General features: G+C 47.4%; 1 protein-coding gene across 2 annotated transcripts in view; it reads right to left on the bottom strand.

The window, feature by feature from the left end:
• Nucleotides 1-17,867, bottom strand: part of IL16 (interleukin 16) — a 71,589-nt gene that overhangs the window by 13,583 nt on the left and 40,139 nt on the right. For both annotated transcript variants that reach the window (XM_079701097.1, XM_079701098.1), the window contains exons 6-11: nucleotides 14,514-14,587; nucleotides 13,075-13,291; nucleotides 9,807-9,924; nucleotides 7,519-7,651; nucleotides 4,550-4,637; nucleotides 3,373-3,833 (exon numbers count right to left, since the gene is read on the bottom strand). In XM_079701097.1, the coding sequence (XP_079557223.1) occupies nucleotides 3,373-3,833; nucleotides 4,550-4,637; nucleotides 7,519-7,651; nucleotides 9,807-9,924; nucleotides 13,075-13,291; nucleotides 14,514-14,587 (1,091 nt within the window). The remainder of the gene's footprint in view (nucleotides 1-3,372; nucleotides 3,834-4,549; nucleotides 4,638-7,518; nucleotides 7,652-9,806; nucleotides 9,925-13,074; nucleotides 13,292-14,513; nucleotides 14,588-17,867) is intronic.

Raw genomic sequence — 17,867 nt, 5'->3', positions numbered from 1 at the left:
TGCCTGCATGGCTGACCCAGGGAGCCGGCACCTCCTAGAGGCCCAGAGCATCCCTCTGCTTCCCACGAGCTGGTGTCCAGAACAAGGGCTCATCCTATTGACATATGTGAAGATCCTGGGCTCTCTGTGACAGGGAAAAGAGGCTTGGGAGTGGGGACGGGGGACTGTCACTGCTTCATTTACCACTGCATTCTGCCAAACTACCCCCCGTCCCAGGAGGGAAGAGAACCAGGCAAAGAACTGCCCTCTAATCTTCACTAAGTTAAGGTTAGAATGCTTGGAGGAAAATGTGTCTATCGCTTTCTACATTGTGATTCATTATTCAGTTATTTAGAAAGCATGCTGCAAAGGATGACAGATACTCAGGACCTGTGCCATCACTTCCCTTTGCAGCCCCCAGAGTGATATCATTCTAGGGCAGAATCATTCTCCCCACTAAGCCTGAATGTGGACTCAGGCTCCTTCACAAACCAGCCTAGGGATGAGATGGACCAAGCACCAAGTAACCATCCAATGCTTGACTGGAGTTTGGGTTTTCATACAGCATGAAAGAGATGCTGTCAGGGCCCAGAGGAAGCAGCCAGCACCAGTTCTGTCCCAGAGAGTTGCTGAAGGCTTCCCAAGAGAAGTGCTTTTTGTCTGGTTCTTGAGCAAAGGGTAAGAATTTTCTAGGCAGAGAAGCTGAGGAAGAGTATTCCAGAGATATAGACGTACACAGTAGAAGGAATAAGCAAAATACCAATACAGAAAAAAAAAAAGGCAGACATCATCAAAATGATGCTGCCTAAATTTTTCTGCAAGGGAAATACTCTGCCATGCTGCCGTGGATGGCATCTGTGTTCTGCTCATTCCAGGGTCAGGTGGAATGACGGGCTGGCTATTTGACAAGGCTGCAGGCTTCCTCCCAAAAAGAAGGAAGGAAGGAGGAACAAGTGCACCATTTGGGACTAAAAAAGACATTGAAAATGCCTGTGGCCTGAGATTTAATACCTACTTTCTGTCAAGAAACATTCTTTAGCAATGAAAATTCTACAGAAGTTAGAAATATGTTCCCAAAGCATTGTTTCAGCCCAAGGTCCCTAGTGTAGAACTGAGTCTAGGGGGGCATTTTGGAAACACTGAGAGACTAACTAACTCAAAGGAATCTTGGCGTTTCTAGAACTAGTCCTTCGTAAAAGCAAGGCTTGGCCGTGGCATTAGAAGCTTAAAATATTAGACTGACGGTATCTAAGACACTCATCAGCAGGAAAAAATCATATGTGGCTGAAATTTAATTTCGCCCAGTTGGAACTCTGAAAGATGAGGTGACACTTGTCTATATCCATGATTGGTTGACACTTTCATAGGCTGATGCTCTGGGTACCAACCACAGTCGTCAAAGCAACTTTGCATCTTGGAACAGACACAGATGTGTTTTGTCTTTTCATCAGCACACCTGATGCTGCACCCTCTTCATGGGAGTTTTTTTTTTTTTTTTAATTAGCTCCTGAAATAAATTTGATTTTACTTGAATTTTGCTCTAAATAGTATTTCCTGGCACAGTGCTTGGTGAAAGAGGGAGAGAGAAGCGAAAGAAGGAAAGAAGACAGAGATGTGGACTTAGGGGAGAAAGTGATTTTTAACCACAAGTGATAGTTCAAGCTGATTTTCCAGAAGGGAGAGGATTGGTCTTCTGTTGAAGGGAATACCCTGAAGGTCATTTTGGTAGTGAAAGTTAAGTCCCCTTGAGTTACAGTAGATGAAAAAGATTTGGGGGTTGTAATAAAAGCTTGAGAAGGGCCTTGGGACCCTGGAGAGAAAAGACTGGGGGAGGGGGAGGTGGGGGGAGAGAGAGAGACAGAGAGAGAAAAAGGAGGAGGAGGAGGAGGAGGGAGGGAGAGAAGGATGGAGAGGTGTTATACACTGGGGCCAAGGAGAGAAACACCCAGTGAAAAACCCCCAGGCATGGCGGTGGAGATTTTTTAAGAATGACGCACAGCAAACAGCCCCGTTTTTGCTATGCTATAATCCTTTCTCTGTACCCCCAACGCCCAGGAAAATAATGTGGTGTTGGTTGTGCTTTTGTAAAAGGCCGTAGAAGGGTCTGTGGGCCACGTGGGACACAGCAGAAGGTGGGAGGGTGCAGGCAGGCGCGACGGATGCTGAAGAGGCAGCACAGCGTGGCAAAGACAAGGGACTTTTGCTTGCAGCAGATCTCCTTCTTCTGCAGAAGAAGAAGGAAGTTTGAAGCAGAAACCCTGATTCCTCCTCCAGCAGCCTCACTTGGGGAGACTGCCCTGCCCCATATCTGGTCCAACCCGGCCAGGTGGCCCAAGGGCATCGCTGGGGCAGACCTGCTCTGGCAAATCCGCTCCTTTTCTGGGTCTCCAGGGACAAAGTAAAAAGCCTGGCTTCTCAGCCTCTCTGTTCCTAATTTGCCCTCCTGGACTTACAGGTCTCAGGCTCGTAGGAAAATGAAATGTTTGCTTAGAAAGGAGGAGCAGGGGAACAGATCCACGTCGGCAACTTCATCATGAATTGCTAACCAGCCACATCCTGCCGGCTCTGCAAAACTGTGCTTCCTCTGCAGTAACCTGGCTTCCTCTCCCTTCTTCACTCTCGCCCCTCCTACTCAATAGCTTCCTCTCTGGGGTTTCTTGTTCCTGCTGAAATTTACCAACCCTCCTTTACAGATTGTTAGAGGGGATTCCCAGTTCCACCTGCCCAGAGAAGGCAGCTGTTGGGGAAGAAGTGAAAGACAGCGTAGCCTAGTGATAAAGCGACCCACTGGCAATGTGACCTTGAGCAAGTCCCTCGGTTTCCTCTTTGCATGAAGGGCACCCTCATCCCCAGGTGGTTGTCAGGCTTAACTGAGACAAAGCACAGTGCCTGGGCATAAAAACAGCCCAGGATGTAGAAGCTGCCTGGCCATCAGCCTGCCTTCCCGTAGGGGAGTGGGATGGGAGGACATGAAGGTCTTTAGGGGTGTGATGGAAGAGCCAGTATAGCAATGAACACCATTATGCCTGAGAGTCTGTCAGGCGTCCACTTGGCCGGTTCCATTTAATCCTCATGCTAGCCCATGGAGGGAGCCTCTAAACTTGGCCCCAATTAACAGATAAGGAAACTGAGGCTTAGAGAGCTGTGAAAACAACCCTGAATTCCAGTGTGTAATGGATGGGAACACAGAAGCCAATCAACAAGACTGGGGCTTCAGTTGAGATCTGCCGGGCTTCAAACCTCTCTTTCCACAGTCGGCCCTAAGCTTGCGCCCAGCCTCTTCTCTCTGATGGAGGAGAATCCTCCTTTGCCCACGGCTAACGCTCTGCGAATGCTCAAGATCAACCCTGCTTGGTGCGGGAGAACGCTCAACCCATCGGACACCACTCTTACCTGGCCACAGGTGGGCAAGGTGTGTCCAGGAGGGCACAGGGAGTCCCCTCTCTCTTCTAGACTCTTCTGAGGGTCACTGTCACTTTTAAAGTATTTTCTGGGTGGAGGCTTGGGCTTGGAGGACGTAGGCTTTCTCACCAAAATCTCGAAGGATTTCTTCAGTCTCAGTGGCGGGTGGCCGCCCGGGCTCTCCTGGGTCGGCCCGGATGATGCCCCAGGAGGCACCCCTGGCTCCGGCCCCAGAGGCAGGCCGGGGCTGCGCGTGCTGACTTCCAAGTCGGAGGGCGGCTGCTCTCCGCCACTGCTGGGACTGCCCCCGGGGGACCCCGACATGTAGCTGCTGTCACTGCTGGAGCGGATCATGACCTTCGGAGCCCTGCGATGAGGGGGAGCTGAGTTCTTCTCCCGGTCCTTCTCCAAGGTCGGCCGCCCGTGCCAGCTGCTCTCCAGCCTTTTGACACCTGCATTGGAAGCACAAGGGAACCTCCACCCCTGGCCTTGATCACAAGGTGAGCCGCGGGTGGCATGCTGCCTGCCCAGGCTGTCCGATTCTCCTCCGAGGTCACTTTGGTTTGGAGCTCGGCAGTCTTGGGTCTGGTGCCCAGCACCAGTGACTTTAGGTTGGGAAAATCATTCAAACTCTCTGAGTCTCCATGTGATGGAGACTGAGATGCACCCCCTAGATGGCCCTTCAAGGAAGGGCTTGATGTCCTAGCTGTGCCGAGTGCTGATAGCAGATGGCCTGTAGCTGTCAGCCCCTCCAGGGACCACCTTGGCTACAGAGAGCTACCTCGCCCGAGGGGCAGCCCGTCTCCAAAGCCTGATGGAGATGGGTCTAGAAAGGCCCAGCCATTTCTGCCAACAGGACAACTCTGATGGGCCATTTGAGCTCCAGGGGTTGGCGGAAGCTGTCTGACGTCATCTCAGCTCAGCTCATCCCTCTGCCCAGCCCTGTGACTCCCCTCCCTTCCACAGACGTGGAGCCCAGGATGCTTCTGAATAAACATCCTGAAGGCCAAACACCATGTCAGAGTCGGCTTCCGGGGGAACCCAGGCTCCCACACTCCATTTCCTCATCTGTAAAATGGAGATCCATTGGAGAGGGTGAGTTAATGGCTAAACTCAAGCTTTCTAAGAAGACAAAGACACTGCAGATGCAAGTTCACTGTTTCCTTACCTTCCAGACTCCACTGATGCCTCTCCTTTCCAAACTTGACATTCTCCACAGCCTGGGCCACAGCTTCTTTGAGTTGCTGTTCAGAGACCTAGAAAATATCCATCACCTCCTCAAGCAAACAGTGGAAACTCTTGCATCAGGATCTGAGTCCTGTACCAGCTCCCAAGCTGAGCCCCTGGATTCTAGTTTCTTTCCTTCACACCCACTCTACAAAGAGTTGACAAATTCCATTTCCAAAAACACCCTGGGCATCAATGGTTCCCTAGTATCTTCTAGGTAAAGTCCAAACTCTGTCAATAATAGGGTTCCCAAGATAGCCCCTCTCAACTCTCCAACCTTCTCTCCACTACTTGCTGCAAAACTAGGCCAAGTTACCATTTCAGAGTTTACCTCTGGGAGCTATACCATTCTGTTTTTTTTTTTTTTTTTTTTTTGCGGTACTCTCAACCACTGTGCCACCAGGGAAGCCCAAGAACAGAGGGTTTTAAGAAATACGTTGTTTGACACCAAAAGCACAGGCAACAAAAGAAAAAAATAGATAAATTGGACAGTGTCAAAATGAAAATATTCTGTGTATCAATCAACAAAGGGTACAATCAATAGAGTGAAAAGGCAACTCAGGAAATGGGAGAAGACATTTGCAAATCATACTCCTGCAACTCAAAAACAAAAACAATCAAACAATCCAAGTAAAACATGGGCAAAGGATTTGAATAGCCAATAGAAGATATACAAATGGCCAATAAGCATGTGAAAAGATGCTCAACATCACTAATCATTAAGGTAATGCAAATCAAAACCACCATGAGATGTGACTTCACACCCATGAGGATGGCTACTATCAGAAAAATAGAAAATGAAAAGTGTTGACTAGGATATGGAGCAATTGAAACACTTGTACACTGCTGGTGAGAATGTAAAATGGTGCAGCCACTATGGAAAACAGTATGGCAGTTCCTCAAAAAAATTAAACATAGAATTACCATATGATCCAGCAATTCTACATCTGGATATATACCCAGAAAGAATGGAAAGCAGGGACTCAGATATTTGTACACCTATGTTCATAGCAGCATTATTCACAATAGCAAAAGGTGGAAGCAACCTAAGTGTCCATCAACAAATGAATGGATATACAAAATATGGTCTATACATACAATGGAATCTTATTCAGCCTTAAAAAAGAAGGAAATGGGGCTTCCCTGGTGGCGCAGTGGTTGAGAGTCCACCTGCCGATGCAGGGGACACGGGTTTGTGCCCCGGTCTGGGAAGATCCCACGTACCGCGGAGCGGCTGGGCCTGTGAGCCATGGCCGCTGAGCCTGCGTGCCTGGAGCCTGTGCTCCGCAACGGGAGAGGCCACAGCAGTGAGAGGGCCGCGTACTGCAAAAAAATAATAATAATAATAAAATAACTGAGCAGGGCTGGGTTTGAATCCCACCACACAGGCACGTGTGGATCTTGCCCATCATTCCGTTCTCTGTCCTACCTCTTCTGGGAGTTTGGGAGCCAACTAGTTAAGGACACAGGCTATTGTGGATTTAAATCGTCATTTCTCCACTTCGTAGCTCCACCACTGGGCAAGTTCCTTTGCCTTTCTAAGCCTCAGTTTCCTCATCTAGGAATTGGAGGGGAAAATCATACCGACTTCAGAGGGATGTATAGCAACTAAATGCAATTGTATATGTCGAGTCTTTGGCAAACCCAGCTGGGACACACTAAGGATGAAATAAATAGTGATGGTGACTATCACCAGGGTCCCCAAAGTCACCTCATCCACGCCCATGGCCGCACTTCTCAAGTCTTGCTCCCACCTGGATCTCCCTTACCAGTCACTGTCAGTCCTAAATCTAATGGCCTATGGGCATCTCTAACTAAACCTCCCCCAGTCACCTCCATCTCTCTCTATCCCACACTGAGATCTTTCTCTTCCCTTCCAAGCCCACCTCCCTCCTCTGATTCTCTACTCCGGTGGTGGTGTTGCCATCCCTCGGTCTTCTCATCTAAAAATACTCCAGTCCTCCTAGGCTCCCCCCTCTCTTGCTCCAGAGCAATCAGACAACAGATCTTGTTGATTCTTCCCAGGTTGCCTCTTGTTGCCCCTTCTTCTCTATTCTCTTCCCACATCTGCTGTTTAGTTCAGGTCCTCACCATCCGTTTCCTTCCTCTGAAAAATTCCGAGTTCCACCTACTCCATCCTGTCCTCTGCGTGCAATCAAAGGGTAAAAAAAAAAACCTGAACATGTTACATATAGAGCTAGAGACCTCCCCTAGTTCCTTACCACTCACGGAATAAAATGCAAACACCTTAGCATCCTGTGGAAAGCCCTTTGCCACGTAACCCCAGTGCCTCGCCAAACTCTGCTCTCGATGCTCTCCTCCAGTCCCTACATCCCAGCCCCGAGAACCTACCCCTCGCCTTCCACGACAGGTCCCTTCACGACTCTCCTGCTTGGAATGACCTTCCGCAAATTCTTGGAATTTGCCTGGAATGACCTTCCGCAAATTCTTTGCCTGGAGAAAACTAACTTCTGATATTTCTTGCTTTCTCTCACCTTCCCTTCTGTATCCCTGTATTCTCATAGTACTTACCACTCTGTATCACAATGATTTCTCTGTTCGTCTCTCTAGCGAGAACGTAAGCTTCTGGAGGGCAGGCATGCGTGCTACGAGCCCACTTCTTCCTGTGTGCTCAGTGCCCGGGTCCAGACAATCACATAGTGGGGACCCACTGGATGCATGCATGAGTGAATCTCTTCTATCTACTAGCAGGAACCCTGGGTCTATATTTTCCTGCCCTAGAGCCTGTAACCCAGCTGCAAGAGCTTCCCTGAGCTAACGCCAATCGCCTCTGTGTCTAGGAGTTTGTCAGGGGACCTCTCTGCAGACGCTTGTTACGACAGACACTTGGTTCATTTGAGTCCTGAGAGAGTGGGCCTGGGAAGAAGAGGATGCCCAGCAGGCTGTCACCTGTGGGTCCGGATGTCGGCTAACCATGATGGGGACTGGACCCGGGTTACAGTGACTCAGGATGGCGTAGACTTCATTGAGCGTCATGCAGTGCACAGGGGAGTCGTTGATCTCCACAAGTTCATCGCCACACCTGCAGAGGCATCAACAGGAAGTCATCAGCAAACTCATCAACAGGACATGTGCTTCCCCGAGGTCCCAGTCCTGCCTGGGCTGTGTGATGAGACCTCAAATTCACAGCAATAAGGAGACATCCTTCGCCTCCCGACTGAAACTCAGTACAGGGCTGACCAAAGCGACATATTGCACACCCCCTTCATGCATGACCACAAAGTGGGAGACAATGCATACCGAGTGTAAGTCTGTAACTTTTTCCTGCCCTTTCCATTTAACTTAAGCTCGATCAAGATGGAGGGCATCGTTTAACCAATGTAATGGATTAACCAATTAACCACAATTTAACTGCTCACATCCTCTCTTGGGGCTTCAATGTTCCCATATGCAGAATGGTTAACAGGAAGAGCAGATGGGACGTGCTAAAAGGTAAAGAAGAAATAACTGGGTGGGGAAGCAGCCAAGGTTCTTGCAAAAAGAAATAAAGAGGGAAGGCAATGGAGTTCATTCTTGTAAGGCGGGAAATGGAGGAAAAAAGGAAGTAGAAAAAATAAGGTTGCATCGATACACAGAGGATTTTGTACCATCCAATCCTCTTGCTTCATACATGGGGAAAATGAGGCAGAGAGGGTGACATAATCTCCTCAATAAGACGTCACTTAGGGATTAAAAAACTTTTTCTGGAAAGTGCCAAATAGTAAATATTTTAGGCTTTGCAGGCCATGCCACCTCTGTGGCAACGGTGCAGCTCTGATGTCATAGCCTAAAAATAGCAGCCTTAGACAATATGTAAATGAATCAGCATGGTTTCGTTTCAATAAAACTTTATTTAACAAAAACAACAGATGGTGGGCCCCCATTTGCCCTCCTCTGCCCTAGCTGGTTATCAGCAGGGCCAGGATTGGAACTCAGGTCTCCTGTGGCTGATTTCACACTTCCTCCTGCTGTGGTTGGCTGCCTCTTCCTTCTACATTTCTGTCACTGAGTTAGTTCCCCTTCTCCTTCTTGCTAAGAAAGTACACATTTTCACTGAGGTAACTGAAGACCATACAGCACCTGATGCCAAGGAAAGTGGAAGCTTCCAAAACAGTCCCTACCCAGCTGCAGGTCCAGGAGGGAAGACTCTGTCTAAAGATATTAGGACTAAGACCATCACTCTGACTGAGCCACTCGGTCCCAGGTAACAGCACAGCACCTCAGCAAATCAGCTGTCACCCTCCTGCCCATGACAGCAGCAAGCCCACCTCTAATTCAGAAGCTCCATCAAGATACCACCCTAAGCAGGGCTTGCATATATTGGCTTGGCCAAAAAGTTCGTTCGGGGTTTTCCAGAACATCTTATGGAAAAACCCCAACGGACTTTTTAGCCGACCCCAATACTACAATGATAGGAAAACATTTTAACATATGGCCAAACTCTCCTGATTCAGCAAAACCTAAGCCCAGTAGAGAAGATATACATGAAGATATACAATCTGGGATACATATAAATATATAGCATATATCTTCTTACGCTATAGGAGAGAAGCTATACCACACATGAGTGTTGGACTGAGCATAAAGTACTGTAACAAGTTAAACTGGAATAAAATGTAATTACCAAACTCAGATCCCTTGTTGAAAATAAAATTTAGATTTTTAATTCTCTTAGAAGTTATTCGTAAAAAGATATATGTGGAATGCCCGAAAATATTCTGCTTATGTTACCAAGAAATGGAGTTAATACTACTGATTTGCTTAGTAAGCTTCTTTTTCCATACAGACTGACTCCACAGGTAAACCTCCTTGAAGCTCCTATTTATGTCACTCTACAGTCTGTATTACTTACATCTGAATTAAAGTATGTTTAACTTCATGTTTTCTGTTTCGGACTGATATTCTCTGAGACAATGCCTCTTACACTGCAACGTGCATACAAATTCCCGGGGATCTAGTTAAAATGCAGGTTCTGATTCAGTGGGATGGGGAGGGCCCTGGGATTCTGCATTTCTAAGGAACTCCCAAGTGATTTCAATGCCGCTGGTCCAGGGACCACACTTTGAGGACAAAGGCTCTGAGCTATCCCTGGATCATTCTAAATATCTCATCTCCCAGTCAGTCTCCTGATGCACTAAGGAATTCCTTCCCTCCTTGGTAAATCAGGGGTCTTTTCAAAAACAGAAATCAGGACATACCGGAGTCGTCCGTCCAGATGCGCCACGGATCCCGGAGAGAGCGTGTGAATGAAAATGCCTGAGATGCACTGGAAATAGGGGACGCTGCACAGGCCGATTCCCAGCCCAACGCCAGCCTCTGGAAGGCAGAACGGGATGGGGGTGGGGGGACTGGTGACTGAGCTTTCCCAGGGTTGCACTAGTCTATTAGGCGCCAAACCTGTCCTGGGTTCGTTGGTGTCTCCTATTCATTAATGCATTCATTCCACCCATGCTTATGGAGAATCGCTGTGAGTAGGCACGGCTCTAGGGTCAGCAACTAGTGACCAAGGCAGATGAGGATGCTAAGGTCAAGTAAGGAAAGGGAAGGAAAGAAGGAAGGAAGGGAGAGAGAGGGAGGGAGGGAGGAAGGGAGGAAGGAAAAAAAGGAAAAGGGAGGGAGAAAGGGAAGGAAGGAGCGGGGGAGGGAGAGAGGGAGGGAAAGAAGGAAGGAGGGAGGAAGATGTCAGGGAGTGATAAGTATTATGCAGAGAATTAATAGGGAATGCACTAGAACACAAAAGGATGACCACTTTAGGGCTCAGAGAGGGCAACATTTAGGCTAAAATACGAATGACAAGAAGGAGCCAGGGATGTGGTGATGGGGGCAGATCATTCCCAAAAACGGTAACAGCTAATGCAAAGGCCCAAGGTGAAAGGAAGCAGGCCATGCTGCAGGACCAAAAAGGAGGCCAGTGTGGCCGGAACGTAGCCCATCACGGGGAGAGTGGTATGAGAGGATTCAGGACAGGGAGGCCAGCTTAAATGGAACCTTGCCAACAAGGATGTGTCAGCGAAAGGACGCTATTCTCCACTGAGAAGGAATGCCATAGGAAACTTATGAGCAGGAAGTGACATGATCTAATTTCTATTTCCCCAAATATGACTGGCTGCTTGGAAAAGAAAGAGCTATGAAGGGTCAAGCAAGAATGGGAACAAGGAGAGCAGTTAGGAGGCTACTCTTCACCCAGCAGTGGTGACTTGGACTTTACCGCTAGTGAAATAGGAGAGAGATGGATATACACAGAACGCATCTTGAAGACAGACTTGCTGATGGATTCAATATGGGGATTTCATAAATTAAAATGAAGATAACTCGTAGAGATTTTTTTAGCTTGAAGAACTCTGAGACTTTTTGGCTTGAGTAACTGGGTGGGTGATGATTTGGTTTACCAAAACAGGACACCTATGAAGGACCAGAATCATGAGGATGGTGACCAGGTGTGCAGTTTTGCCCCAGTCACTCTTGAGATGCCTATGAAGTAGCCAAGTAGACATGGGGAGTAGATAGTTGGGTAGATGAATCTGGAACCCAGCAGAGAAGGCAGGGTGGAAGTTTGAAGTTTGAAAGTATCAACATGGAGGTGGTAGTGTTAGGACCATGGGGCTGGATGGGTCCTCCAGAGTGTGTGGGAGAGGAGGGCCTGGGGCTGGCCAGCATCAAAAGGACTGGAGAACGAGGGGTAGCTGGTAAGAAGGACCAGATGGAGTGGACTGCTGTGGCCTCTCCCGATGTGGAGCACAGGCTCCGGACACGCAGGCTCAACAGCCATGGCTCACGGGCCCAGCCGCTCCGCGGCATGTGGGATCTTCCCGGACCGGGGCACGAACCCGCGTCCCCTGCATCGGCAGGCGGACTCCCAACCACTGCGCCACCAGGGAAGCCCGAGAAAGACCTTCTTATGGTTTGCTCCTGGCACCTGTGATTTACAAAGCACGGTTGTGAGTATTTTCACCTCTGATGCTGGTCCTCCCAACATCCCATGAGGGTTGCCATGGGCAACTGTTAGCAACCCTGTTTGATGGATGAAGAATTTTGGCTGTGATATGGTCCACAAACAAAGGTCAGAGCCCTTTGCCGAGATCAGGTTTCCTGACCAGAGTGAGAGTTCTTAAGCCCTGCGGGCATCAGAATTGCCTGGGGTACTTATATAAAAGTTATAGATCCCTGGGCCTCTCTTCTAATACAGTGGAAGCGAAATATCTGGGGGTAGAGATTAAGAAGCTGTGTCATATACATATGGCAATCCAACAAAAACCCTGCCTATGGTATTTCTGATGCCAGTGATCTGAGGAAAAACCACCCCAAGGCCAGGGACCATGGAGCCCAACAGGGGAAGGAAGAGAGCCATGTCTTCCCCATGTCCTGCGCCTGCTCAGTGAACTCAGGCCGGGAGTCCTGGACACAGCTGCTGGCGTGTGCCAGCACGTACTGACCTGTGCCTAGTATTCATGCCAGGCTTGGGGGCTCAGGGATGTCTGAGTCCTCAGGCTGCCTGCTGTCTACCCTCTTCATTCCTCATTCTCCTTCTACAACAGATCTCAAAGCCACCCACCCGTCTTCTACCTACCGTTCTCATCCTCTCTGATCCAATGGCTGCAACTGGTTCCCAAGCCTCCATTTTTGTCACATTATAGGCCATTCTCTACAGACGCCTAGGAGATGTTTTTTTTAAAGCATAAGCTGATTGTGTCTGTGCTTAGAAATCCCTCAAGGACTCCCAATTGCAATTAGAAGAGAATCTAGCGGCAAAGTCCCACAGGGTCTGTCTCTTTACCTCCGCCAGGTGCTCCAACACCACTTCTCAGGCTGCCCACCTCGCTGCAGCCACACTGGCTTTCCCTCTGTTCCTACAAGCTGAGCTGGTCCCTTTGCGGGAGCTGCCTCCTCTTCATTCTCCAGGTCTCAGCCTAGCTGCAATCTGGCAGGGGGGGCCTGCTGAGCCCCCTGCAGTTAGCATCCACCCTTGGGGGGTATGAAGGGACTAGATGCCAATCCCCAAATGTCTGCGCTTGAGAGGATCTCAATTTTCTGGCACAAGTGAGAAAAAAAGTGTCCCAGAGAGGGCAAGTGATTTGCCCAAGGTCTCTTAGCAGATTAGGTATAGAGCTACAACTCCTGGTCTAGTGTGTGTGTGTGTGTGTGTGTGTGTGTGTGTGTGTGTGTGAGAGAGAGAGAGAGAGAGAGAGAGAGAGAGAGAGAGAGAGAGAGAGAGATTTGTGTTTGCTTCCTTTTGTTTTATTTTATCCACCGCACTGGGACATGTTGACTGAATTTGGATGGTGTGTCCCGGGCTTCTGTTAACAAACAGAGCCCTAGACCTTGGGGCTAAACAGCAGCCGTAAAATCTGCTAAAGGACAATGCCCGGGCCTGTTTCCAGCCAAAGAAAGTCTGGGAGATAGCTCAGTGGAGGGAGGCCCAGGCAGAGGGCAGAGGAGGACAGCAGGGCCCCCAGGAGGCCGGCCTACCTTTCCTCAGGGACACCTCCACCAGGATCCTGTAGTTGGGCTTGGCACTGCTGGCGGGCGCTTCAGGGCTTTCCAGGATGAAGGAGTTGCAGTCCTTGGTGACACAGGTGCTGGAGCTCAGGGAGCGGCACAGTGTGGGGGATAGGCGGCTGCTCAGGGAGTGGGGGGCCGTCAGGCGGGTCCTCACCGTGAGGGCGAGGAGGCCCTTTTTGGCTTGCTGGAAGGAAAGAGAGAGGGCCATGGCTTCCAGCAGCAGCTCGGGGCAAAAGGGCAAGAGCCCGGGCCTTTGTGGGGAACAATAGTAGAATGCTTTTCAAAGAAACGTGGCCACATGCGGGGGTGTGTGTGGGTGTGCGAGATACAGAAATGTGTGTATGCATATACATGACATATATTTGTATGTCTGGATATGGATATGACATCTTATATATGAAATATATACACATATATGCCAAAGAGATAGAGTCTTGAATTGAACTAACTAGGTGGAGACTCAAAAAATATCTTTCAGTGACTGTCTTCGAAACTTTAAAGATTGTAATATAAATACATAGAACGTTATACCCTGAGAAAACCATAATTCAAAAGGACATGTGTACCCCAGTGTTCATTGCTGCACTATTTAGAATAGCCGGGACACGGAAGCAACCTCAATGTCCAACGACAGAGGAATGGATAATGATGTGGTACGTATATACACTGGAATATTACTCAGCCATAAAAAGGAACAAAACTGGGTCATGTGTAGAGATGTGGATGGACCTAGAGACTGTCATACAGAGTGAAGTAAGCCAGAAAGGGAAAAACAAATATCGTACATTAACACATATATGTGGAAGCTATAAGAATGGTACGGATGAACCTATCTGCAGGGCAGGAATAGAGATGTAGAGAACAAACATGTGGACACGGGTGGGGAAGGGGAAGGGGGGACAAACTGGAAGATTAGGATTGACCTATATACACTACCAGGCACAAAACAGATGGCTGGTGGGAACCGGCTATAAAACACAGGGAGCTCAGCTCGGTGCTCTGTGATGCCCTAGATGGGTGGGATGGGGGGGGAGGTGGGAGGGAGGTCCAAGAGGGAGGGGATAGACGTATACGTGTAGCTGATTCACTTCATTGTACAGCAGACACTAACACAACATGGTGAAGCAATTATACTCCAGTAAAAAAATAAAATAAAATAAAATAAAACCGTTCTATAAACCTGAAATAGTTGATACAGCCCCCGACAACAGTCCTGATTACACTATTATTTTCAGAGTAAGGCCTTTTTTGAACAATGTGCCTAGATCAGTGTCAGCAAGGTGCCCCACGTAAAGGAGCCCACATTTGGAATTTGTAGGTTTGAAGGAAGGAGGGTGATGCTGGGAGCTTGCTTCCTTTGTCTGAAGGCCCCAGAGTTTGGCCATATATTGATAATAAATGGTCACCTTGAACTTCTGCAAAGCATCCTGATGTGTGAGTCCAGCCATTGATTCCCCATTGAGTTCCAGAATTTCATCACCTGTTGGGAGAGGAAGAAATTGTAGCTGCGAAGAGTTTTGCCCAATCAGGAGGCGTTATCCCTTAAACTCTAGTGCCCCCACCGCCTATCCAGGTTTCTGTGAGATGCACAAAGCATCACAGAGAACATCTTCTCGTTCAGGGCTCTCCCCCTGGGAGGTGGGCAAGGCAGCAGTGCTAGGCCTTCTCTGGCACCACTTACTTTCCAGGGTGAGATCCAGGGTCCTTAGCCAGGCACACAAGGCCTGGCCCAATCGGCTCCCTGCTGGGTTTCACCTCTTTCCCTCCTGCCTCTCAGCCCCTCATGCCATTCGCTCCCTGGACCATTTCCTGATGCCACACACCTGCCTTTCCCACCGTGGTCTGTGCAGTTCCATGCTTGTTTCCGTGCCATCTTCCTAACTAAAATGTACATCTCCTACCTTCTTCACCTACCACTTCTTAATCTCTTGGTCTCTGCTGACTTTGCACTCTCGTGGCACCCAGAACCTACCACTCTCACAGCCCTTGTCACCCCGGTGGTCATCGATGAACTGTGAAAGTCTCTCCCTGGGGATGGGGCTTTGTTACGTCAGAGGCTGTATCCCCAGGGCCAATTCTGGGTGAGGCCTCCACAGTGCCCAGTAAATGTGGGTTGGATGTGATGTTTCCAGAATGCAGTGTAGGTCCCATGTTACAGAAGAGGAAAGTGAGCTCAGAGGAGTCCAAAGTTCATATGGTAAAAGGAGTTAGGGTTCAGAGCTTTTTCCTCCTACACACCTAAGAGAGGAATTTTTTCTGTATCCAGAGATCTATTTTTATGGGGATGGAAAACCACTTTCGCCCATTCATTCCATCTATTCAATACATAAACAAAGAGCACTGTCTCTGCATTCAACACTGTGCTGGGAAATTCAGATGCAAACATTATTTTTTACACGGGTTTCTGGCCTGCGTGCTATTGGGTGAATCTGCTGTCACTTAATTATGGTCCCATTGTAGAGAATCCATCTTTTTTCTCTGGTTGTTTTTAATATATATATATATATTTTGTCTTTGATAGTCTGAAGTTTCACTAGGATGTATTAGAGTGCTACCTCATACTGAAGTTTGCATAATTCTGGAAAATTCTGGATAATTCTGGAAAAATTTTAACCACAATCTCATCGCCTATCACTTTCCCTCTTTTACTCTATTCTTTCTTTCTAGAATTCCCATTAGATTATTGTGGACCGTCTCAACCTATTCTGCATGTTTCTCTAGTGCTCATCGTTTTCTTCTCTATTGTTCTGTGTGGCCTACTGGAAATCTCCAGATCACAAGTTCTCCTTACAGCTGCATTCATCTACTGTTTAACCCATCTGTTGAGGTTTTTTTTTATTTCAATGACTTTGCTTTTTTTTAAATTTCTAAAAGTTATTTTTTTCACATCCATCTATTTTTTCATTGTGTTCTGTTCTTTCCTTATTGTTTTTCTATTCCTTCTCTTATCTTTTTAAAGATCTTATATGTTGAGAAATGATCACCACAATAAGTCTAGTTAATATTAGTCACCACACCTGGTTACAAGTTTTTTTTCCTTGTGATGAGAACTTTCAAGAGCTACTCTTTTAACAGACTTGTGGTTGCCCAAGCGGATTGGGAACTTTGGATTAGCCGATGCAAACTAGTATATATAGGATGGAAAAACAGCAAGGTCCTCCTGTATAGCACAGGGAACTATATTCAATATCCTGTGATAAACCAGAATGGAAAAGAATATGAAAAAGAATATATATGTGTAGAACTGAGTCACTTTTCTGTACAGCAGAAATTAGCACAACACTGTAAATCAACTACATTTCAACAAAATTTAAAAAAAAAAAAGCTCTACCCTCTTAGCAACTTTCAAACATACAATACAGTATTACTAACTAGAGTCACCCAAGACTTATTTATTTTATAACTGGACATTTATACCTTTGGACCGCCTTCACCCAATTCACCCCCCCCCCCGCCAATTCTGGCAACCACCAATCTGTTCTCTATAACTATGAGTTAGGTTTTTTGTTTTGTTTTGTTTTGTTTTTTTAGATTCCATATATAACTGTGATTGTATGGTGTTTGTCTTTCTCTTCTGACTTATTTCACTCAGTATAATGCCTTCAAGGTCCATCCATGTTGTCCCAAATGGCAGGATTTCATTCCTTTTTGTGGCTGAACAATTGTAATCTTTATTTTCAACTCACTTTTAAGGGGAGCTTGTTTTTCTGTGGAATTCCCACACCCCTCAGGTGGCTACTTTTATTTTTTTCCTTTATTTCCAGCAGGTACCCCGGGGTCTCAGGACTGGTTCAGGACCAGTAGTAACATCAGCTCCTCGGCTTGGGAGTCCTGAGCTGCAAAGGCTGACGGCTGAGGTTGCACACTCCCCCTGACATGGGTTTGGCTCTTCATTTTCTCGAGCGAGATGTCTTTTCCCCACCCAAGGGCCAAGGACAAAATTACGTTTCCTCATTGCTTCCCTGGGCTTGCTGGCCTTTCATGAGGGCAGCTCTTTAGTATGAAGGCTTTCTGCAGGTTCTCAGAGGTTCCCAGGGCCCAATACCACCTCTCCTGCCCCTGTGTGAGCATCAAATCCCAGCCCCTGGGCCTTAGGCCCCGTAAGTAGCTCCCTGTGCTATCACGTCATCAACTCCTGGGAATGTCACACTTAGATTTAAAGTGGTTTCTTTGTTTCTTAGAAGCTGGGTGTTTCCATTTCTTTCTTTAGAGTTCGGATGTGCTGTTTTAGCCAACTTGTGTCTATGACAATAAAGGGGTGGGAAGCATAATCAAATCAGCTTAATCTGTTAAATTGCTAAAACTAGACAAGAAAAATAAAAGCCTCGGTCCTTGTCCTTATAAGATTCCAAGTTGAGGTGTGACAACTGACAAATTAAAAATAATCAAAATATAACTAAGTACGTGCTGAAGGCAGGATCTACAAAGAACACACTTCAGAAACATCCATTCTTTATGACACAAGAGGCTGAAATTGTCTTCAGATTATTAGAATGTCCATCCCAAGGGGGCCACATACTCTGGGCCCTCCAGAGAGTCCTTAGCCTTATTTGGCCATATCTGGTAGAAGGTGAATAGCCTCGGTTTTGCCTTATAAATCTTACACAATCATTTTTTTGCAAAGAGAATACAAATAAAACATTCTTAGCCTTGATCTGGACACCAAACTTTTGTTGCAACTGACATATCCCTGGGGAATTCAAGGGTGTATTCTAAAACTTCACTTTTGAAAGAAGTTACAAAAGGCAATTTGGTCAATT

The sequence above is a fragment of the Hyperoodon ampullatus genome (genome assembly GCF_949752795.1).
Source record: "Hyperoodon ampullatus genome assembly, chromosome: 3".
NCBI lineage: Eukaryota > Metazoa > Chordata > Mammalia > Artiodactyla > Ziphiidae > Hyperoodon > Hyperoodon ampullatus.
Note: the sequence above shows the minus strand (reverse complement) of the source record. Positions and strands in the feature narration are given on the sequence as shown.